The 24,390-nt window shown below is 44.4% G+C and overlaps 2 protein-coding genes across 3 annotated transcripts in view; both read right to left on the bottom strand.

Annotated features, from left to right (window-relative positions):
- Positions 1-4,110, bottom strand: part of LOC148339150 (protein phosphatase 3 catalytic subunit alpha) — a 52,050-nt gene extending 47,940 nt beyond the window's left edge. For both annotated transcript variants that reach the window (XM_088292352.1, XM_088292354.1), the window contains exon 1: positions 3,760-4,110. In XM_088292352.1, coding sequence (XP_088148478.1) covers positions 3,760-3,820 — 61 coding nt within the window. In that variant the 5' untranslated portion in view covers positions 3,821-4,110. The remainder of the gene's footprint in view (positions 1-3,759) is intronic.
- A 7,839-nt stretch (positions 4,111-11,949) lies between these two features.
- Positions 11,950-23,819, bottom strand: LOC148339149 (transmembrane protein 151B-like). The gene is made up of 6 exons (XM_088294814.1): positions 23,696-23,819; positions 18,727-19,068; positions 18,026-18,160; positions 17,737-17,876; positions 17,609-17,648; positions 11,950-16,189 (listed from the first exon to the last, which is right to left on the bottom strand). Exons 1-6 carry the CDS (start codon positions 23,762-23,764, stop codon positions 15,038-15,040), a joined length of 1,878 nt encoding a protein of 625 aa, XP_088150940.1. The 5' UTR covers positions 23,765-23,819; the 3' UTR covers positions 11,950-15,037.
- Between the last annotated feature and the right edge of the window lie 571 nt (positions 23,820-24,390).

The following is a 24,390-nucleotide window of genomic DNA, read 5'->3' as shown; positions in this document are numbered from 1 at the left end:
ACTCTCAAAGAGAAACAAACCGAGGCTCAATCGCGAAAGCGAAAACGTCCCAAAGTAATCCAAGTCCACGTGCAACTATAAATAAACGATCAAAATCTATTTTTAGCAAAACGACAGAATACAAATATGCACTCGGTGGTCGACACGCAAGTAGAAGCATCCGCTGATGATTAGGATCAAATACGTGGCTCTTGTTCACGTTCTGGGCTAAAAATGACTCCAGCTGGCTGCCGGTTTTCACTTGCTGCCGTCAGCAGAGCCAACTCGCGCGTGCGCGCCAGGTGGCCTCCCGGCAAAAGTCAAATTGTCACATGTGATCCGTCTCGGCTCGCGCTGACGCGGACCTCGGTGCGCCTGAGCACAAAAACCCCGTTAGGTGCGTGGCCACTGTCAACGGCGTGTTTAGCAGCGAGCTTCACTTGAAGACGATGACAAGAGAAGACTCGCTTGTGTGCTAAGCTAGCAACAGAGTTTCCCCAAAGTCACGACACACCACCGTTAAAATAGTTGGCCAGTTTTCATTTCAGTTATTTTTTATTTTATTTTGACTTGTACTTTTTGTTTTTAACTCAGTTTTGATTAGTTTTTAGTGCAGGTTTGTTAGTTTTTATTTTTCTAAAAATGCTTTGTTTTAATGTTTTTTTTATTAGTTTTAGCATTGGTTTTAGTTGTTTTTTTCTTAACTAACTGAGTTCTTGTCATTTGCAAGATATGTGCAAAGAATAGAAAAACTAAAAGTTCAAATGATTCTTTGAGCTCTTCTTTCTTCTTTACAGACGATTTGGAATGAACCCCAAAATGTCACGTATGATATTCACCCTTTGCACCGTTGACGGGAAATGTCGTCGACGTGAATCTTAATCTGGAGTGCCAGCGATGAGAATTGGCGCCAATCATGGTTTTTTTTTTTGCAGGGAGAAAAGTCTCAGCCAACTCTGATCTGATCTTTAAGATGGAAAGTAAATCGATAAATACAAAATAAAGGATGGCCAGTAGATGGCAACATTGGGTCTCTTTCGAATGATCACGATCGATGGAAGGCGGAAAAGGGGCAGATTTGGAAATTCGACCGTTAAAAGCAGTTTGTGATCAAAGGGTTTGTCATCTTAAATCAAGAACAAAGAGTGTCAAAAAAGACAACAGAGATTATTTTAAATTTGAAAATAGACAATTTACAAACATATTGGTACACACATTACTAAATACTACTACTATTATTAAAGCATTTTCAAATATTTTGTACAGGTTGCCAAATTGTCGCACTAGTGATTATTTTTAAGTACATTCTTTTGCCATCAAAAGCACATTTTCATTGCTGCTGTTGGAGAGAAAAGGGACTTTTCAGATGTTTGTGGCGTCACCAAAACAAAAATTATTAGCATAAAAGTCACTATTGAAAAAAAAAGCTTGTTTCCTGTGTTTTGTTTTTATTTTCGGCCCTAAAAGGGTGACTTGGGTGAGACCAACCCGTGTTCTACTGCGAATTACTTAAAAAAATAAAAAAATAAGGAAAAATTTAGAACCAAACATGTTGGAGGGGTGAAAGGAGAAAGTATAATCTTTCTTTTTTTGGGGGGGAGAGGGGGGTCTGTGTCGCCTTAATCATAAAAGCCAATTTTGTTTGAGCCTTGAAAGATCAGCCAGCAAGCTCTCAAAATTGTGTCTTGTTTGAAAATGGCTGCCATTGAAAGAGTTCATTGACAAAGACTCAATGACATTTTCACGAAAAACATTTTTGAACATCAGGGACAGTTTCAGTTATTTCATTGATTCATTCGTTTCAAGGATTTATTTTATTTTGTTAACGCAAACGTCATTTCATAGTTTTTTTTTTTCTTTCCAGGTGTCAAAAACCTGCCTATGGCTCACCTTTTCTCCAAATTTTTAAAGCCGATTGTTGGACATGAACGTCTCATCAGAGACGCATCACCGCAAAGGTCAAGTCGTGCAATTTCCTCGCGCTCCACCTCGCTGTGATTAAGAAATCTTGAGCAACGCAACTAACAGGAAAGGACACAAATGAGAAATGAACAGATGATGCAAAAAGCTGCTTATTGCATTCTCGGTCACGAGGCTCCGGAGTAATGCCAAACGGATTCAGAGTTGGACCGAAAGCTTGCAGCGGCGCCAAACAAGTGACTTCGCACCTTTCGCCTGGAGGAATTTTGGAACGCTGCTTTGTACACACAAAGCAAAGCCCCTGTGTTGTCACAATAAACAAAACACACACATACACACATGCCCAAATGGAATTAACAATTCCGAGTCACTCTGAATCACTAAATCTGTATTTACAGAGCATTTCAATCAAGACTTGTAATACATTAAAGCAGAAAACAAACACGTGACACGGGGAAAAGTCTCGTCCGAACCTCTTGAATATATTGCTCAATGTCTTCAAAAGCCATACTTGTCATATCTATTTTTAATTAGCCTTCAGGTTGTTGTTGACTGTCGTGGGGTGGGAGTGATCTTTTGAAATATTCACAAGAAAAAAAAAAGAAGAAGAAGAAGCAACTGAGCGAGACATAATGCGTCTGTCCTTTAACGCTCGGCAACGGAAGAATTTGGGAGTATTTTTGTTCTCAAACGTATCCAATGGACAGGGTTTGATATTTTTCTCAAATGAGCCTGAATTGAATTGCAGTGGTGCCTTGACAGAAGACTGAACATTTTTTGGTACTACTCTCTTTTTGGTACTACCTGGCAGCGATCTAAATACGGCGACACTGTACATGGAGACAGTCGAAGCACTTTCTCAGTAATACGAGTCTTTCTTCGCGGAGGATAAAGAATGTGCCTGCGAGCACTGTTACATTATCCCTCTTCCTGTGTTGCTCCACATTTTATAAGCCCGGGCGTAACACCGATGCACTCGTTAGCCCGTCTATAGCGTTTTGCTTTGTTTTTTCGCATTACGCTAGCAGAGAATTTTAACGCACATTTCAAACTCAAGATTCCAACAGCAATAATTAGCTTGAAGCCTCCCTTTTTTTTTTTTTTTTTAATAATCATCTCAACTGCTGCCTGTTGTCAAGTGAGCGGCACCGCTGTGCACACACAAGCCCCTCTTGTAGGGCAGATTGGAGCAAAGTGTGGCAAGTCACACTCAGTTTGTGGCTAAAAAAACAAGGCAGAAATGGGGCGGGGGTGAGGATTTGTGTGTGCGTGCGTGTGTTGGGGGGGTGTAATCCTTGTCAGCATGAGAGGAAAACTCGCATGCAACTGGCTGCATTGCTTCTGCGTGCACACAAACCGATTGTGATCTTTATTGCGTTCTTCTGCTAGATTGCAAAGGTGGAATGCCAAACGCAGGCAAGCAGGAATAGTGTAAATATCAACCCCACCCACCTCCATTTTTTTTTACCCCCAAACAAAGGTAGTGCGAGAAAAGAAGCCGGGGTAAAAAAAAAAAAGAAAAAAACTATGGTTGGCGATGCATGCAAAATGAGCTTCCAACTCGCCCTTGCAACGGTTGTGCACAGTGTCACACTTGCAGGCTGCAATGGTGGTTGGTAAAAGCGTGAAAAAGGTCAAATGTGGCTCATACGGAGCCCAACTGGGGCGACCCGGTCGAAGTGAGCCTCACTTCCTCGTACCGAGCCGCTGTCACCGCTCGTTCGGCTAACACCCTTCTTCTTCCTCCACAGCCAGCAAGCCAGCAAGCCAGCAAGCCAGTCAACCATCTCGACCGTGAATCCGTCTCGGAGGGCTTGATGGGGGTGGGAGAAAATGTCAGAGAGCAAACGGAGTACTCACATTTCACCACCCTGTCCGTCGTCGATAACTTGGGCTCGTCATTCGGCTTGTTTTCGGACATTTCCAGTGTGAACGAATATTGAGCTCGAGCAGAAAGTAGGCGGAAAAACGCTTGGCCGCGTCGCTCTCGCCGGATAAGTCTCTTGGTGCTTCCAGCCGAGGAAGGAAAGACAGCGCCGGGGGGCTCAGTCGCTCCTGTCAGCGGCCAAAAATACAGCGACGAGGTTTGCGGGTTTTCGGTTTCACTGCTCCGGCTGCGAGGTCTGATTTACTGTTACTCCGCACACAGTTGCCTCAACGCAACGCGGAGAGAGACGGAGGCTAGAGACACAGAGCCAGAGAGAGAGAGAGCGCAGGCAAACGTGCTGGTCCGTTGAGCCCACCCTCCCAGAAAAATCAACGCTCCTATTGGTCCATAGCACACAACGCCACGCCCCTATATTGCTTTTAGAGCAGATAAGACGAAGAAGATTCTTGATGATTCCCTGAGGGGAAATTGAGGTTTTACACAACTTGTTTAAAAAAGAAAATATAAATTATGAATCAGTTTTATAAAACCAACTGTTGCTCAGCAAAAAATGCTTATTAACTGAGTTTTTTGTCGCTAATATAATGACGTCACAGATTTTTTTTTCAGCACGTTGAAGTGGTCTCCAAACCTTTTTTTGACATTTTTACGGATTCCCAAAAGCGACGTGAAAAAAGTGAACAGTTTTTTCTTAGGACAAGAAAGTTTAACTGCAATGCGTAGCTCATTTATTAGCAGTGGCGGGCTGTCCATTTCACACCAGGGCCTTCAGTGAAGCCCTACGAAGTCTGACTTGAATACATTGTTAAATAATAAATAATAGTCCACTGTCATTTTCACCCCAAAATGCAAAACGAAATGTTGTTAGTGGGTCTCCTGTGCATGCATGAAATGGACGTCTTTCACGTTAGGATGAGACACTTTCTTGTCCTAACAAGAAACGTTTTTGTCCAAAACTGAAACATATTTCAATTTTGTCCGCCCATCTCACTTTAGCATCTCACTTTAGTGTGATGGAAAAAATAAAAAGATAAAAAACTACAACTCAAGATTACCATAAAAATCATTGTTGTTGTTCATCTTGTTTTCCGCGCACAGCATGACATTGTAGGCTAACAAAACCTGTCGTAAAACAACAGAAATGACATGATGTCTGTCTACATTCTATGACAAATAAATACCTTCACTTGGTGCCGTTGCCTCATTCCTTCGCCTTCGTATGCATCTTTTAAAACTAGCGCCATTCAGACTTGGCGCTAGTCAAAGCTAGCGTGGCTAACTTATGCTCACTTCTGAAATCACAAATGTACTCAAAAGCGCTAATATGTTCTTAACATTGATATTAATCTTTTTGCAGACACGCTGTATGAGCAAAATTCCAATTGTATGCTGAGGAGAAGTTGATCGAGTCCGCGCTCGAGACTCCCTTTCAATGTGCTACTTCACTCAGTAAGTCATCCAATATGTAAGCGAGTTAGAGAAATCAGCCAATTGGCCGGCCTCAAACCTTTGCTTCTAATTGACCTGCTGCAAGACTTGGAAAGACGGCCGCTAATTCAATCTGCGTTGTTTATGTGCACCCCCTGGAAATGAAGAGACGGCAGATTCCAGCCACTTGATTTGATGAACTATCTTTTGCTGAAGGGACAAATGCTGGGCAATCCTTTCAACCCATTTTCCATTCATCTATTCATCCATCCTTATGCAATGACGTGGACTGCGTGGCTCCCAATCGCCATGCATTCCTGCCGCTTCCGTGAATTCCGGCCTCATTGCGCTCAAGATTGATGGCTTCATCAGCTCCTGCCATTGATCCTCAACTCTGCTAAAAAGGGCACAACGGGAAGTTCCCATGAGGACAATAAGTGCCTCCAAGCTCTCCTTCATTGACTTTTTTTTCTTTTTTAAGCTTGTTAAACATTGCAGCTGGTCAACTTCAGACAGCTCATTGCTCCTCCTTCGCTTCCATGCAAAATTGTCCGGCTGGCTGACTCCAAAATCAATTGCATTATTGTAACCCAGCTGGGATGAAATAAAGTCCCCGTTGCCGACTGTTCCATTTTAAAGCCGAGTTGAATACTGTCGGCTTCACATATTGCGTCAAGAGGCCCAAAAAGAAGCTCCGAACATGAAGAGTGCATCGGACGCCTCTTTCATCCTGCACACTTCGAGTGGCCTCGTGCAATGGCAGCCATTTTGCAACATTCGGTAAAGACAAGAGCAACTGTCCGGACACTCTCTCGCCAATGAGACAATCCAGTTGAGCATTCCTTCTTTGCGTACAGCTGAGTAGAATTCTAATGTTCACACATTGAGGATGCTGTCATGAAAATTGTGTCGTCAGGGGCAGAAGCTTTTCTCTCTCTTTTTTCTTTCATCAGCCTCTCTGTGTTGCCGTGTCAATCTAATCTGCCCATTAGCAGCGCTCGACTATAAAAGCAATATGGACAGTTAGATTTCAAATTCATCCTCCCGGGGCCAGCAAGCTGGTCCTGAATGATGTCAGCATTTATTTCTGTCCTCTAATTGGTTGGCCAGAACAAAAGTCTCTCATATCGATGGTTAAGTGGTTAAGTCAGGCAAGTCCTGATGGAGGTCCAGGTACCATTCAAGGAACGCCACTAAATCTCATCGTTGCTTTGACAGAACAGAGCATACTTTGTGTCTCCACCTGGTCCGGCGGCTGCACTGAGGCAGACAGAGTGACGCTTCGGAGGACAGCCAAAACAGCGCAGAGGTTAATTTGGCTGCCCTCGGACATCGACACCACCCGGTGCCTCAGCAACACCTCTTCGACCTGTTGCCGTCCGGCAGGTGCTACAGGTGCATCAAGACAAAGACTGAAAAAGAGAGCCATCTCCATGCTGAACTCTCGCACGCAACTACCCGAACCTTGTAAAACCGCAACATAATGTGTCTCATGTATCATTTATTTATTTGTTTATGTATTTATTTAATTCCATATTTATTTGTATTTAATTATTTAATTTTTAATGAATTTGTTTGATATATTTAATTAAATTAGTTGTTATATTGCACTGAAAAGTTGCACAGTGACAATAAAGTGCATTCCGATTCTGCTACACATTTGAAGTCATTCAGAATCTAAATGAAGCTTGAAAGCAACCATCAGCTGTTCCTGGTCTCTAAAAGCCTGCCTCGTCGTCATCATCTCCTCTCCAAACTTTCTCTGATGCGTCGGCTCATTGCGAATTGCCCCTCCGGGGAAATTTGGACAGTGGTGCAGCTGTAGCAAACGTATTTCCCTCCCCTAACAACAGCGCTAATTGAGAGCGAGAGTGCTTTGATCAGACGGAGAGCCCAAGAAGTGCACAGAGAAAGACAGATGAGTGCTTTTTGGACGGTGGCAGCTCCGGTTGAACGGCCTGTTGGCAAGAGTCGTCAGTGTGGGCGGGGTTTTTATCTCTGCATTTTCATTAACTGATCGGCTAGGCTTCCCCCTTGTCCGGCGTCCAATTAATCAAGCCATGATGCATCAGTGATTTGGGGCGTCAGCGCAGCAGCACTGTCAATAAATCCGAGACGGATGGCTCCCTTGCTTCACGCGCCGGCTGAATCACTCACAGAACCTGCGTCACATCCACGAGCGACTCGTGGGCCCTGGCACCGCGCTTCTTTGTTAATTAGCTGCGAACTGCTCCAGAGGGGGAAACTGAATTATTCAGTTTAGAGCGCAACTCACATACAAATAGAGCAGCAAAAACAACATTGCTTGGCGGTTGATCAAGAGCACAGGTGTCAAACTCACGGCCCGGGGGCGAGAGCTGGCGCGCCATGTTATTTGCGTGTCCCGCCAAAGCAAATGAAGTGCGTCTACTTTGTGTTTCTTGCTAAATGGATTTGTTCTTCTCATTATACCAGAAAAATCTGAAACAGATTTTTTTCTCTTGAATGTTCCGTCTTGAAAATGGCCTTGCAAGTGCATCTGCAATTAAATCCACACTTTTCACTCCTTTTTAAAAAAGCAAAAATATAATTTCGCCAGTTACGACTTTGTTTGGTGTGTTGATTCCGCAGAGTGCTGCCACCTCATGAGTGAGTATTCAATCACTCTGAAGGCCTCGGACGAATAGCGCGTGCTACTGATATTGTGAAATCTGCCTGGCAACACGAGCTATCTGAATTCTCATTGGATAAACACTCTCACTGAAAATACAACACTAGGATTTAATATGTGAAGAATATGATCATGATTTCTTGATGATGTTAGGCCAGCAGAGAAGGCCTTGACCGCCCACCACTGCATGTAGACAGACAATATAACAGTTCTCAAATATTCAAATATAACAGTAGACCTTTGTCCTCTGCAGAGAATGACAAATATTCGTGCCGCACTGATGAGTAATGCGACAAAAACTGGTGAATTACTTCAAAAAATGTTTTTTAATGTCATTATAGTAGGTTTCTATAAAATCCCATATTTCAGAGTGCTATATTTTTCCTCATTAAAATACACGTGACATTTTTTTTTTTTTGCAGGGTGAAGGAGACTGGAACATTTTAATGGCATTTCCATTGATTTCAAGCGCCCAAAATAAGATGAGCTGTAAAATGCAAGCATATAAAGTATTCAACGTTTCACAATAACTGCTTATGTATCAAATAATGAGGTGCAACCGTGAACGACGATGTGGCCCGCGCTAAAAATGAATTTGACACCACAGCGTTCGTGTCCGCTGCCCTGTGCTCCCTTTTTAAGTTGATTACCAATCCAAACACACGTTTGTCCTGATTTAACATTTCACCGCCTGGCAACAAACATGGCCGAGTGCCACTTGGCATTTACATGGACTCTGCACTCCGATCAAGATGCTCGCGTGCGCGCTCAGTTGCTTGATAAATACAAATCAGCCCACATGACAAAAAGTGCACTTGTATACACGACATTACAACGTTAGTTAGTAGACACTGAACACAATTGCTACGCCTCTTTTTGGTAGATTTTGGGCAATCTGATCGAAGAGCTGGATCATAGAAATCTGCCGTTTTCAATTCAACAGAACGGTAGAAATGTACCACGATCCACCTTGTGTTCACTAGAAAGATAATTTAGCCACCTAGTAGTACAACTATGACGTACTAGTGAGTCCAAACAGATTACTAGTACTCTTGGCCATTAAAATGGATATCCTTGATATGAGGTTGTGCACCAGCACACTGAACTGTCTTACGAGTGAGGAACAAGTGGACATGGATATCAAGGATGAGGAAAAAAAAATAAATACTGAAACGGTGTGTGTATAGCGAAGCCCACAAAATGGTGGGCGGTTTAATGTACAGCCACGGAAAAGGAACTCGAGGTGACCGTCGCAGTTCCAATGGTCATTTAAGGACAATACATGTTCTGGTTGCCATGACAACCCAGTAAAACACCACCGCAGTGCCTGTCAACGTCCGCCCCCCCCCCCCCTTCACAGGTCAGCTTCATGCCGGTGCCACTATGTCAAAAAAAAAAAAAAAAAAATCTGATTGACACTCCTGATCGTCAGCGGAACCACTCGGGAGTGCTTGTGCAGCAGACCGACCGACCGATCGCTTCTTTTAATACCGAATCCAATTGGTGCGGCACCTGCAAAAAGCCATTCAGCACTTGTGCTGCTCGTAAATAAACATAAGGCGGCTAATAGCTCACCGCGAGCGCTCCACGGCCGCATCCACCCATCATCATAATATATAGACAGTACACCTGTTGGCTCGCTTACGGACCTCGCCGCTGTTCGCTAATGCATTCCGAGGAGCCAAGAAGTAATTCAGAGGACTGGGAACAATGTAATATTGTAATTCAGCCATGACTGGCTGTGTTGCTTGGAAACGGCGCGCAGAGCATGATGGGATTTATCCAGCAAGTCTTTACTGATATAAGTGAGCGGCGTCTCATCACTTTCTAGAAGTAATTGCAGGGGGGGAGGGGGTTCTTAAAAATAAATAAATAGAATAAAATTTTTTGATTAGTTTTATCAACTGATAATGGGATTTGGGTCTATATGGATGCAGTGGTGGAGCGTCAAGGCCTGCAAGGCCCTCATTGCTGGCCTAACATATTCTAGAAATCATGACCATATTCTTCACATTGATGTCATATTATATGCTAGCGTTGTATTTTTAGGTTTTTATCCAATCAGAATTCAGCTAGCTCGTGTTGCCGGGCAGATTTCATGATACCAGTAGCACGCACTATTCGTCCAAGGCCTTCAGATACAATCGTGCAAAAGTGTGTTTCTTAATATGATTTCTCCAGCTGAGGAGTCATAAATGATGGCAATGCATGCGTGTGAAATGCACGGCCCGCCACTGCTAAGGGTGGCATACAAAAGACAGTCATTGCAAATGTGCGCCTTGCATACGTTTATTATCGAACAGCTTGTGCGTGTAAATCAAAGCCGTGAGCTTGCACGGCTGAGATGCGGCTCCGCTTACTCGCTAATTGATATGTTTGGTCTGCAAGGGGAAGACGTCTAATTTCACAATTACGCTGATCATAGCCCAGTGTGCAAACGGGCCGATCTCTGACACACAGTGACGGATGACTGTCGCTTGCCGTGTGGCGAAAATTGGTCGCGAGCACACAAGGCAAGTGCAGGAATGATGGCAAGTGGCTAAAACAGGTAATGGAATTGTTTCTCCACCGTCATTTGCTCATTTTCCCATCAGGGAAACATTTCCAAGAGGCTCAACAAAAAAATGTCATAATGTAGCAAATGATGTGTACAGAATGAAACGGCTGTCCACCCTGTCGTGTTTTGCACTCTTTCAACTAGCATTTGGGAAACACTGGATAGTTGCAGAATAGATTTTAATCTTAACACTTCACTTTATCACAGTGAAATATATTTTGATATAAAAACCTTCAGTCGTCTTGGCAGCCGAATCATATTACTGAGAAAAGATACACTGGCCCTTTAAGAAAGTCTGGGATATTTTCTGTGACGTTGTGACCAGCATTTTGTCTTTTGTGGATAGTTGCAAAATAAATATTTACATTAAGTATCAATTGATCGCTACTATCCACCGTATGCTTATTCTATTCTATCATCCAACAATGTCCACCCGTCCAGGAAGTTAATTTATTTTGCTGGTTGCATTTTTTTTTTTTAATGTACAAACGTGACTATATGCATTTCTATTTAATACAACAAAATTTACCTTCTGGTGATATTGACTTGTGTCCACAAAGTTGATTTGCACCTTGCTTTTGTCAGCGTGAACATGCATCACGCAGACTTTGGCTTTCTCCATCACTATAAAACAAATACAAGAAAGGAGGAGGCAGCGTGTTGAAATAGGAGCCCACAGCCTGAAACTGTTCAATTTCAAAGCCATGAATATTTCACAGAGATTAAACTTCCAAAAGTGACTGGCGTTATTAAAGCTTATAAATAATTGAAAAAGGAGTAATTGCCCTACTTTCATCTTGCAAATTCAAACAACCTGCTAAACAGTATCCGGCTCTCCGAGCCGCCACTGCAGGTGCATTCAGTCGTTCTATTTGTACCTTTTAGTACTGTGACTTGGAGTCAAGTGGGACTCGCAAAGCGAAAAATACATTCATTCATTAAAAAAAAAAAAGAAGACAGGCACCAAGGAACTACTTCTTTGCCTGCCATCTGCAACCAATCTGGGCCAGGCTCGGGCCAAGCCGGCTGGAAGAAGTCATTACACATGTTTTCCACAGTCCTTGTCCCCAAAATGTGCGGGAGACGAGACCATCGAGTTCAAATAGCATCCCTCCATCGTATGGAGCGACACTTAGCCGATATGGCTCAATTTGGTCGGAGGCCCTTCAAGGAGGACGAAAATCACAGAAAGGTTTTTGAAAAAAAAAAAAGAATAATAATCATCTGGACCATATTTATCGGATGACATTAGAAATCTCTAATCTCGTTGCACACTTGAGTACAATGACAATAAAGGGATTTCTGATATATATATATATATATATTTATATTTATTTTTTTTTTGGAGGGGGGGGCATAATACTCACCAAAGCTGGACAGTTTTGCTCAGACCAACCAGTCAAAGAATGGGAAACATACTGACGTATTTTATCTATTTTGTATCGCACCACCACACCTTAAATGAATAAATAAATGGAGTTTAAACAATGAATTTGAGCTGACAAATACTACAAACAACAAAGGGCGTTTTATGAAGCAGATTTTATTTGCATCCCGCATGTTTGTCGTGATCCTCCAACAGTGTCATGGCGTCACCGAATAATCACGTGACCACCCTTCCAAACGCAACAATCCGAGTCAATTCATTTGATTCCGTTCAGTCACCTTCTTGCTCATTGTGTCTGACTTTTTTTTTTTTACAGTGTGCTAACCTTGCAATGGTCACATGGTGTCAGTCTCGTTCACGATTATAAAAAAAATATGCACCGCTGACGGCAACGATTCGAGTCACGTGATTGCTTTTGCCGTCAGACCTGCTGCAGTCGTTCTTCCATTTCTGTGACGTCACAGTGCTTTTTATTTGTGTTGCTGATCAGCTGCCAAAGACAAACGACGTGCCTCATCAATACTGTGTGCAAAACTGGCCACTAGTTGACGTCTGTGGGCTACTAGTACTACCCCTGAAATACAAGTAGCTTTTTTTTTGTGTTAAATATCACTAGTTGTACTAATAGCGTGCAAGTGCGTCATCAACAACATAGTTAGTTATCCCACTAGTATGTCAAATCAGTCCTAATAGTGAGGACAAAGAGCTAACGAGTACATGGACGATGGGAAGCCATTTGAGCATTCCAACTCGCAGCACATTAAGCAGAACTTTGAACAATTCTTCGAGCTATTTATTGTCACTTGCTGTTGATGCTTTCTGTCAAAATTAATTACCTCCTGAGAGCCCGTTAGCCTAATGCTAACACACAATTCAAAACGGCGTCAACAGTCTAAGAAATAGAATCGAGGTCGTGGCCAAATAATAATGCGGCTTACTGAGAAGTCGTGACCGTTACGATGTACCGTATAACTATTTATTTACACAATTTTTTATTATGCCATTGCTGTTTGTTTTTATAAAGTACAATATTAGAGTGCTATTATTCTTTAAAAAAATAAAATATTTTTTATCAGGAGGCTGGACCAGATGAATGGCAAATGAATGGCTGTTCCGTTCATTTTAATGCAGACGTGGCACTAGTAAGACACAGCGCATACAATTGCCTGAATATTATGACGGATAATGAATAAATGCTCAAATAGCTTTCCAAAGAGTCAGATTTGGAAGTGTTTTTGTACCCTGTCTGAGTCACAGTGGCCTCACTCCCCTTTGTAAGTGCTTTTTAGATCTTTACTGCCCTCTAGCGACCAAAACTCCCCTTGCATTGGTCTCAGAAACTCGCTCCGTGATGAAGATGATTTAACCTCAAACATCCCTTATGTCTTGTCATGTTGCTTTGTGCTCCTGGTGCAGATCTACAGCACATTATAAAGACTTTTTCGGGGTGTCTAAAACAGAAGCAGATGTCGCAAAAAGATGCCGAGTTGAAGCAGCCGTGGCAGACGTGAAGGCAACGTGGGAGGACATTTCCAAGCTTTTGGTGGAGATCGAGTGCACGCGATGCCATGAAGGCATTCGGTCGACCTCGACACTGCCGGTAAATAGAAAAGTTGCACAGACGTTGACTGAGTCCGTGTTTGGGTGCCGCGTCAACGTCAAAGCATGGTTGCGATTAAGTGGTTACAGCGTATGCACACAATTGATTATAAGATAGAATATTGTATTGTAATAGTGCTTTCCATCAGTACAATCAAATCATAAGAAAAATAGTTTTGGTTCTCTTCGTGGATGGATGATGCACAGCTGTAAAAAATGAATGGAAAAAAATCAATACTCGTCGGTTTCATAGATGTCAGATTTCATCTCATCGTGGCTAATTTGAGTCCTTGAGTGGCTGATCTTCATTCAATTTATTTGATATTCATTGTCTCATGTGTGTGCTTTACATACATGTGGAGCAGCGGGGGGTGCTTATCCAAATTGCGTAGCAGGTGGTGTGCACGCCCTTTTTGTTGAGTCTTCAGTCTTTCCTCCAAATTGAGGAAGCAGTCGTGTTTATTTTGAGCCCCCCCCCGAAGATTCTTTTGTGTTGCATCAGTGCACAACGCAAAGTCCATAAAGGCAAGCCTGGATGAGTTTGACGTGGAAGAACCGGACTCCAGCTGGCATGACCAGGTGGGCCAATATCGCGGATGGTATAGTTGTGACGCCGCTCGTACTCCTGCTCTTGCATAGATTGATCTCAAAGTGAGCTCTGGCCTTCTCGCGCCAGCTGTGTTTGGAATCAGTTGCACATTTCTTCATTATTTGCTGAAAAACTAATTTTGTGCTCAGGCCAAACCATGCCTAATATGAAACTATTGCTTCGGGCTCTATGTTCTTAAAACTGCTGGGTTACAAGTAACCCAATAGAAAGTGAAATAGCTAAGTTGCACTCTAACAACAGGTGGGTCCAAAATAAAACAAACCATAACCCCCAAAAAAAGGACTGAGCAGATGTTGTGAGTTATTCGTTTAACTGAAAAAGTTAGTCCAAATGACCAACCCACAAAAATGTACCGTTTTCTACAAATAAAATATATATTTTTTCAAATCCTCAAATTGGGTTATTTTATACTCAATAACTCACAAAATTGGGCGGTTTTGCATATTTTTTTTAAATAACCGTTTTTTTCCTTCTCCTTATTTGTACCCAGCGCATTGGGTTGAAGAAATGACCCAGCATGTTGGGTTAAGATTTTGCTCCACTACCCCTGATGAGATGAAGCTTCCAAGATATTGGGCTATCATGTTATCAGTACAACTGTGCTTAAAATTATCGCTCGTTTTATTATTTGGAAAACGAAAGAAGCAACTTTGATGAAATTTACTTCAACTTCAGTACACACTGTCCAAAATGGAAACCAGTTTCAGCTCTTCAGCCAACCCAAATTCAATCTTCAACCCAATCTGCCGGATAAAAATAATGAACCCAAGCTTGGGTAAAAATAACCCAGTCTGCTCAAAATTCATTGGGTTCGGAAAACAACCCAACAACGTAGCCTTTGGGGAATAGAAAGAAAAGTGATTTTCTGCCATCTTGTGGCATCGTTGGGCAACTACAAAAGATTTCGGGTGGGGAAGGTCAATGACTGGCTGAGTCATCGCGGTAAAGATGATTATGAAGAAGGGAATGAATGAGTGATTCCAAACACAGCCGTCGTCATTCCGAAGTGATTAGGAGGTTCACAGGCGGTCCCCGGCATGACAGCTTTCGTCCCCGTGGATAATAAGCACGGGGAAGAAGAAGGCATCCTGGTAAGAAGGTGGACGATCCCTCTCAACCACGCCTCCGTCGGCCTCGACTTCTTCGTCCCTCTCCCTGCCGCCGTCCTCCCCCCTCCTCTCGTCCTCCTCCACCTCCTGCTCGTCTTCCTCGTCGCCTTCTGCCTCCAGAACGCCTCGGGTCTCCTCATCGTCCTGCCTGGATCCCAAGCCCAGGAAGCCGCCCGGGCCCCCTCCGCCGGCTCCACCTCCCGCTCCGTCCTCCCGACTCCCCGCCAGGCCTCCCCCCATGCTGCGCGAATGCAGCAGGCTGTTCCGCCGCCCTCCGCCGAGCCTCCCCAAGGAGAATCCGCTTCGACTGAGCACCAGCCGACCCCCGATCCCGCCCCCGCTGTGTCCGGCCGCCCTCAAGCCCGCCACGGTAGCGTTGAGGAGGGCCGTGGTTCCCATGGGCGCCCTCAGTCGGGAGGGCAGACTGGAGCTGGACGTGGTCCGCCGACATCGGGGGCAGCTCTGGAGGAGGTATGTCGAGTTGAACACCACCGGCAGGGCTAGCGGTGGCCGGTTCCCCTCCAGGTTGGGAGCGACGCCCGGGGGCCCCGACACGGGCGTGAAAGCGGCGGGGTTGGTCCCCCCGCTCGTGTCCAAGTCCATGAGGATGGCCTCCGAGTAGCTGGGGACCATCTGTTGGTTACAGCGGATGTGCCACTCCAGTTCTGTCATGTCCACCGTGTTGACCCGGGAGATGGACCTGTAGCTGGACCCATTCAGACCGATCCCCACCCCTCCGTTCTCAGTCTCCCCTTCGCCTCTCCCGCCTCCTCCCATCCCTCCGCCGCCGCCACAACCGCCGACATCCTCGTCCTCCCCGAACAACTTCTCCACGTGGTAGTGCACGTAGGCCGTGCGGTACTCGGACACCACGCGCAGCGGCCACGAAAGCAGGAAAGCCGAGGCCAGCCAGAACACCCTGTACCTGGAAAACCACGGCTGGTGGGCGGGGTCCGGGAACGCCAGGATGTGTTCGCGGAAATCCACGTTCTTCAGGTGCATGCCCTCCCTGGCCTCCATGTAGTCGTCCAGGCCCTCGTTCTCGCCAAAGAAGCGTGCTCGCTTGGGGCAGGAAGAAGAACTCATTTCAGAATTTGCTTTGAAATAACCGCAAGACTTTACATTTAAGGTCCAAGCAAGGTACTATGGCAGGCGTTGGGAACGCTGGTTCCTGGAGAGCCATATCCTGCCCGTTTTAGACATCTCCCTCCTCCAAAAACACCTGATTCAAACAATCAGCACTTCAACACGTCCTGATGATTTGACTCTGGAGTGTTTGGAGTAGGGAGAGGTTGCAAACCGGCAGGATATGGCTCTCCAGGGACCAGAGTTCCCGACCCCTGAACTATTGCAAAAAACCATCAAGCAAGTTGAGTCAAATTATTACGCAGATTAAAACTTATGACGAGCAAATGAAGCTTTTATGAAACACTGAACCAAATGGTTTGAAGCTTCGAAGCTTCAGTGATAATGACATCTGGTGGCGAAAAACTAGAACTGCAGTCAAATAATATTGAGGCTTTCGGACAGTAAAACATTAGGATGTTTCCACACGCCGAAACAATCATTGAATACCCAGTTCAAAAGTACAAAAAAAGATGTTTTTGTGTATTGTGGCAGTTTTTGAGTAAATTAACAAAATCAAGTAAATGGCTCAGACCTAGTTTAACTCATTTAATCCCAGCCGTTTTCACGAGAGGAAACCCCTCAATCCTAGCGTCTTTCTCGATTTCGACTGATTTTGCGAGGCCAACAGAAGATTGTGTTCTCATGCTACAAAAACATGGCGCTATGTTGCAAAAAAAAAAAAAAAGGCTCAGACGTGTAAATCCGTCTTTGGGAGGCAGGCACTACGTTTTTGAAAATGTCTATGTATGTCTAATATATTGAAAGAGTTTTAATGTCGAGCGAAGAAATTATGTGAATGTCATTTCATTATTTATTCCTGAAGTCTTAAGTCAACAAAAGTGGGAAACGTTACGCTAAGAAACCACGACTCATACGTTCACAAACTAACGTATAAACATCTCTACATACACCAAGTAACAAAAACTATGGCACGGGTAAAGTATATGCATTTCAAACATTTTTATTTAAGAATATCATTTTTTCCACAGTCTTTGGATTTCGACGGTTTCTTTTTCGAGTTTACTTGAGTTCATTTCGAGAATGAAACAGTTCTTGCTTCGGACGTCGCGAGTCACGTGTTTTTCTCCAGACTGAACGCAGCATCGGAACCGTGTTCCGAGGCAATTTCATTTCCCGATTTGAAACGTGCGTCGGAGCTTCGCTTTCAGAGTGCCCGTCACGAGTTAAAACGACGCAAAGTCAAAGTCATCGCTCAGAAGTTTTAGCCAAGAAAATTCCAAACATTGCCAAATCGGGTCAAGTCACGTGACTGCTGTCAAATAAGTCAGGTGACTGGAGTCAGACTTCGGTCAAGTCATGTGACTCACGCCCCCCCCCCCCCCCTTCACTTACCTGGGTGAGATAGGCAGCCTCGGCACGTGCGCTGGAGAAGCTGGGGGCGGGAAAAATTGGTCATCTTTCACAAGAAACGGCTTCAACAAATCGGAAGTGAACAAATCGACGGCCACGACGGATCTCACCTGAAGCACTTGGTGAAGCGGAGTCGAACCGCTGAGTGCAACTGCAGGTCCAGCAGCTCCTTGGACACGTCTTTGACGCCGTAGCGGGCGTAGTCAAACTCTGAACTGGAGGCGTGAGTATTGACCCGCTCATGGTAGACCTGAAAAGCAAAAAAATCTCCCTTCAGAAATATTAAAGTTAAACACAACTGAACTTTACTTAAATGTATTATTCTGGATTTTTTTTTTTGTATTGAACATTTCATTCAGTGATTCTTTGGCTGACCACAAGATGGCGCCGTTGTCTCACCTGTGTGGTTGTGTACGCGTCTCCGTTTCGGTATCTGGTCACCTGCCTGGTCCGCCTCACGTAATGGTAGCTGATGGCCTTCCACCAAATGCAGGGCGTGGCCTGCTGGAGCCGCTGCACGCGCTCGTACACGTCCTGCATGTGGACAAAGGCCATTTTCGCCCACTTGCCATTGCAGCTATTTTGGAACTGTCAGTATCAAAACTTTTCACACCAAATAAAATATCAAAGTCGCACCAAAATTATCACGGTTTTTATTCCTAAAAAGTGCAGTCAATATTATTCGAAAGCACTGTAACGTTGTTTTAAAAAAAATAAATAAATAACTGGCCTTTTGACGTCTTTAGCCGTCAATGGCTGTAAATGAGTTAATAAATGATTCAATTAAAATATTTCATACATAAACGTTGAACTGTGGTCGTCGTGTCCTCCGAGCGATCAACACCCCCAAGTTGAATTCAAGAAATCGTGAGTTGTTCATTTTTGTATCTACTTGTCTCATGTTTGTACGTGATGCGTTTTCACAAAATCAGGCATATGTCGCCCAAAAATGAATACAGAGATATTTGCGGAAAAAAAATAAATACATTTCAAGTCTTGAAAACAACTACAATTAAGTCCACTTGGGCAGTTGAAGTTTCTCTCTTTTCTATAATTCCGCAAGGACATCAATCAGACAATCAGATGGGCGTCGCTCAAACCTGGAATTCGGCGTGAGCCAACATGGCCGTCTTGGAGAAGCAGTGCCAACACTCCACCAGGTAGACCACGTAGAGCATTGCCAGGAAGGCCAGCGGGATGTAGAGGTAGCCGCTGGAGCACGGACTCTCCAGGCGCTGCACGTCATTGTAGTAGGCGGCCGAGGTGGAGTTGCCGTCGGCGGCGGCCACGCGCACCGGCGACGAGCTGAGCACCGGCACGCGGCACAGGGCGCACCAGATGAGCGTGGCGAAGCAGCCGTACATCAGGAGGGTCAGAAGGAGGCACTTCCAGTGGGACTCCCGGCACAGGGACGACGCCACAGACTGTTGGATCGGACGTTGCTGAGGAGGCGGAGACACACACGGTGGGCCAATCAGATTACAGATCTTTAAATGTTGCCACGTGGACTTCACCTGCTCAGGTTAAGATTGCGATCAAACTAAAGAGCAAAGAGAATCACACATGGTGGATTGAAAACCAAAGTGTGCTTATAGCTTCATGCTAACACACAATGCAAAAGGCCATAGACGGGCTAGTGAATAGCGTCGGCTGTGCGCTTCTTACAACCCTTGATGGAATGGCTGTTTGAAAACAAACGGTGGAGCGTCACATGTAGACAGACAACCTAATAATCTCAATATGAAAATCGGACCGAATCTCTCATAGTAGAAGTAGAAGAAGCGCTACACTTTTCTCGTTTATTTATGTCTGTGTGGCTTTATTATACTGTCTCACAGTTGTTAATCTTTTATCTGCTTTATTAATAAAAGTATAATTTTAGAAAGTAATGTTTTTACTTAGTGGAAAAAAAAAAACAAACCTTTTTTTTTTCAATTGGTAGGGCTGTTCTCAGTTCTCTGATTGGTCGCCCAGAGTTAGTCAAAGTCAACTTGCAAAACACGACCGGAGAGATCCGCGCAACATTAAAACCTTTAAGCAACATCTCGAGTGCCTTTACATGACATTTTATACTCTTTATACGCCCCCCCCCAAAAAAAAAAAATCAAAAAAATGATTCCCCCCGTCAACATACAGTTTCATAAATCATGTAATTATTCGAGGTGTGCTCTCCAATAAAATATTTTTTGAAGTGGCACGATTCAATGTAATGCGCTTGCACCTTTTAAATAAGATGTTTTTTGTCACACCCCAAACAATTCCAGTAACTTTCATTTGGTTTATCCTGACAAGATTTTCTTGATAACGATCTTCCGGTTTGGTAAACGGTGTCACATTTCGTAGTGTGTAAGCTTGTGGTTGCGACCCAAACGATGCATTACCAACCTGAATGGATCACATCATTAGTGCTGCAAATTACACACACACGCACGCACACGCGCTTTTAATGCTTGGCTAAGTGCATGTGGCCGCACTTGCACTGCGAGAACATCATATTACAGCACACACACATTAACACACACACACACACCCACCCTCCCCCCCTTCCTGCAGCCTCTCGATCCAATTGGCAGCAGAGCCCAGCATCGCGATGCACGTGAATAATTTAGTCGTGAAGGATGCTTCTAGACTCTTTTGGACTGGACCGACTCCACTCCAGAGCCAAGCAGCGTAGCGGACGCCGAGCACACTGCAGCACTTTTTAGACACTCGCCACTGGCGTTTACGAGCGCACTTGAATGCCACACGCCGCCGATCTAACGTCTCTTGGCTCAGATTTTCTTTCAAATCATTCTGTCAGATCTCGTCGGACTGACTTGTCTTCGAGCTGCACATCCTCCTACCTTTGCTTATGTAATCGTTCTCCTTCACCCAAATTTTCGCTTCCTTCCTCCCCCCTTTTCTTTTTCTTCACTCTCCCTCCTGAGAGTACTCGCCCCGCCCCCCTCCCCCCCACCCTCGGAGGCTGTCTCGAAGTGAATTGGAGTGGGAGTGCATGTCACAGCAGGCAAGATGCGAGAAACGCTGGTGCAATTTGTTTGAAAAGTGACGGACGCTGACGACACGAAACACAAAGCTTGACCTACATTTACAAGCTCACATTTGTTGTATTCAATTCTTTGTCTTGTTCCGCCCATTTTGAAGCCTTTTATCTCCTTCCAGTAGAATTACGTGGAAGTAAGCGAATTGGCCCAATCAGATTTCAGCATCTATGTGTTGCCATGTCGATCTAATCTGCCCAGAGCCTTCAGAATCGGTTGCGCTGGCTCATTCGTCTTCAACTAGATTAGCAAGAAAACCGTTTTTTTAACCAATCATATTTCATCAGTGCTGGTCGGTCGAGACGAACGTGTCTTTTGATTCGATAATCATTTGTGAGGGGGAAGCGCAATGCGGAATCAACAAATCCACATCAGACAGTCTGACCCGACACCGTTAAAAAAAAATAAAAATACAAAATATATTCTTGCTTTTTTAACCCACAATGGCCAAAGGATGGAAAAATGTGGGTTTGATTGCGGATACACTTGCGAGGCCATTTTCAGAGCTGGGCTTTTTTTTTTTTTTTTTTTTTTTTTGCGGAGGGGATGGCCGACAATTTTTATGAATAAGGGCGGAGGGTCGATGGCGGAACGGAACCAAGTTAGCAGCCGGAGGTCGGGGGACTGACCGTCAAAAAAGGGTCAAGTGCCCCGCTCTGCTTATTGGCTAAATCTGGATTGTTTTGTCCACATCACACAAAGCCGGGCGTTCGTCTTCCATTCAAACGTCGTCCGCGCGGTTTGTTCTCACGGCGTAGCGGCCTTCTTCTGTCTCCATCTTCACACCGCTTCCGCTGCCGAGGTGTGACTGAAGCGGCTATAATTAGCAAATCTCAGCGTGTGGGCGGCCCGTGAAGTGACGATGTGGGAAACGGGCTTCCTTGGAGGCCACCAACGCGTTGAGGGGGGCCGAGCGTCGGGTGGTTGTTGTCGTCAACCGATTCTTTATTTTTTTTTTTCCTTGTTGTCGGAGCACAAGCGTGCTCATCGTCAAGACACGACGTGTAATAAAACGAATGAACGACTCCACTGCACTTTGGCAGCTGACTATTGACCAAAGGTAAATGAGATAAGTGCTTGAGTGGGAGGCTGGAGGATGAGGCCATCTCGTCCACGCAGCGCCAGCCCAAAACAGGAAGCGAGGGTAATGGTGGCACACTCCATCCTCGACATTACGATCGCAAGATTGCGAGCGAGGAGTGGTGGAAGCGAGTCAAACGCAGCATCGAACAACCAACAGGCAACAATCAAGTTGACATTTTTGCCAAATGGTGAAGATTTCATCAAAAAAAAAAGCAAACTCCATTACCGCGAGACTAGCTAGCTTAAAGCTAAAATGAACGGAACGTGCCATTAGCATCGATATTCACAATTACAATATTTACAGGAACATTTTTTCATTCGCCAGAAAAATTAATGTGACCGCAATTTACAAAGTGGTCGTCTATTCTTCTTCACTCGACTGTAAGACACAGTACTGCCTCCTGGTGGCCAAATGAGACACACCAGAAGGACCAGACTTAATTGAAGAAAAAAAGAGTTGGGTCAAAAATAACTCAATTTGTCTCGAAAATGGACCGATCCACCAACTTTCTGGGTTTGTTTGAAACAATAGTTTGTTTTCTGTAAAACAGCCCAATTTGTGGGGTTGTTTTTGTAAGAAGGCGGGTCAAATTGACCCAATTAGTGGACGGGTCCGTTTTTGACCCAAATTGGGTTATTTTTGACCCAACTATTTTTAGAGGTGATGTAGCATGAACTCCTGATGTACAAACTGTTTCATGCTTTAAATTTTGTTTTGATTATGTTGTTAGTGGCGCAAAAATAAATTTCATAATTTTTCAACAACTAATTGATTATCAAATGAACCAATAACACTTATCAACAAAATTTTACAAAATTTTTAGACCAGAGATGCATGGAAACTTTTCAACAATATTTTTTGTGTTGATTCCTAATCTGCCATTGTTTTTTTTCCTCTTGCACTTTGGGTGTTTACAATAATAATAATAATAATAATAATAATATGTTCTAATAGCAATATTTAAACATTAAGGGTTAGCTTCAGCAAAAAGTGGATTTCCTTCCTGAAACGTTTTGTCGCTATAAATTATATTTCATGGTCAACTCCATATTGTGCAAGCTTTTAAAGGTCATAACGTAAAAACAAAAATATGAAATGATCTCAAAAACCTCACGTGCATGGCACAAAGATTTTAAATTTCTTTTTTTATGAAATCAGTGTCAAAAATATGTTTAGGGACACAAAGTAGTATCTGATTAAAATTTGCTGTTTACCAGTTTAATTATTTTTCTAATAATTGTCGAATTGTTTCGATATCCTTTTGAATGCTTGCAATCTCAGCTTCTCTATAATATTCTCCAATTTCTGTATTCCTCCATCAAAGCAGACTCATGAGCTTAGTGTTGATCAAATTCAAACATTTGCTCATACTTTGGTAAAGAAAACGATCAATATTTTTGCCTTCTGGCACGTTATGGACCAAACCAGGAACTGAATCATATTTTTAATTTAATTTGTGCATTTTCTGCACTGTCAATTTGAAATATATTGTCCTGTGTTTTAATAAAGAAACAGATGGGTTTTTTTCTGATGTTATGACAACATCCATTCTTCAAACAATTGTTAGTTGCAGCTTTTTTTACAGCAGCCTGTGCTACTTGTCCTTCGTAAAAACCAAATCACAACAAATGGGCTATTGGGGAGACTGGAACGCATTTGAAAAAAGTACAGCATGCAATACAATCAAGTTGAGTGGAAACCCTCAACTACTTGGGTGCAAAGGAAAGTCTCAAAGGCCAAACATGTCAGCAGCATATTTTCGCTCCGATTGCATGTGTCTCGTGATCAATTTGGCAACTATTGGCTGATCGACGGACATCAACAACAACTGCATGATTTTGTGTGCATGATCGCGAGTGTCCTTGAGCCAGCTTCGATGGGCTTCGCTTTTCAATGACACGCCGTCCGCGGAAAGGTGAGTGCGCAACTTGTCGGCGTCCTTACCTGCTCTCGTCCCGAGCCTTCCTCCAAAATGGGCTCTTGTGCGGCGGCCCTCTCCTCCTCCGTCCGCATCTTCCCTCCTGCCGCTCCTCGCCTCCTCCTCCCCCCTCTACAAGCGGCCACAGGCAGCGGCGACGGCGGCGGCGGCGACGGCGGCCGCGTCCGAAGGCAGGCACCTCCTCCCGGGTGGAGCAGCGGGCTCGGTCACCTCGGTCACCCCATCCGCCGCAAGTCGGTGTCCGGTTTCACCATGGCGGGGCCTGCGGCAAACGGGCATCGTTCGGAGCTCAGGGATCCTCGGCCGGCTCCGTCATTGTGCGTGCACTTGCCAACGACAAAGTCACGCGGCCGTCCTGCTTCTGCCGAGACGTTGGCGCAAAAAGCGGAGACGCAAAGACGACGGAGAGCGCCGCCAAAGCGGAGACGCCGAGAAGGACGAGACAGCGCCGCTTGTGATTTTGCACCTTGTGCGCTTCTCTGACGTCATCGCCGTTCCACACACACGGAGGCGCGCGACACCCACCCCGAACGTGCGCGCGCTGTGTGCACGTGGATGACGATCGCGTCGTTAATTAGCGCTGCAAAGGCGCACCCGGCACATTTTCAGCATGGCTTTTTCTGTTTCTGTCCTGGTAGTAAAAAAAAATAAAATAATAATTTTATCATGAATCTTATCAGAAACTGTTGGTAACTTTTAA

This window comes from Idiotropiscis lumnitzeri, chromosome 4 (assembly GCF_059441095.1).
Source record: "Idiotropiscis lumnitzeri isolate Australia: NSW breed Sydney's pygmy pipehorse chromosome 4, RoL_Ilum_1.0, whole genome shotgun sequence".
Taxonomy (NCBI): Eukaryota; Metazoa; Chordata; class Actinopteri; order Syngnathiformes; family Syngnathidae; genus Idiotropiscis; species Idiotropiscis lumnitzeri.
This window is presented reverse-complemented; position numbering and strand designations above follow the sequence as displayed.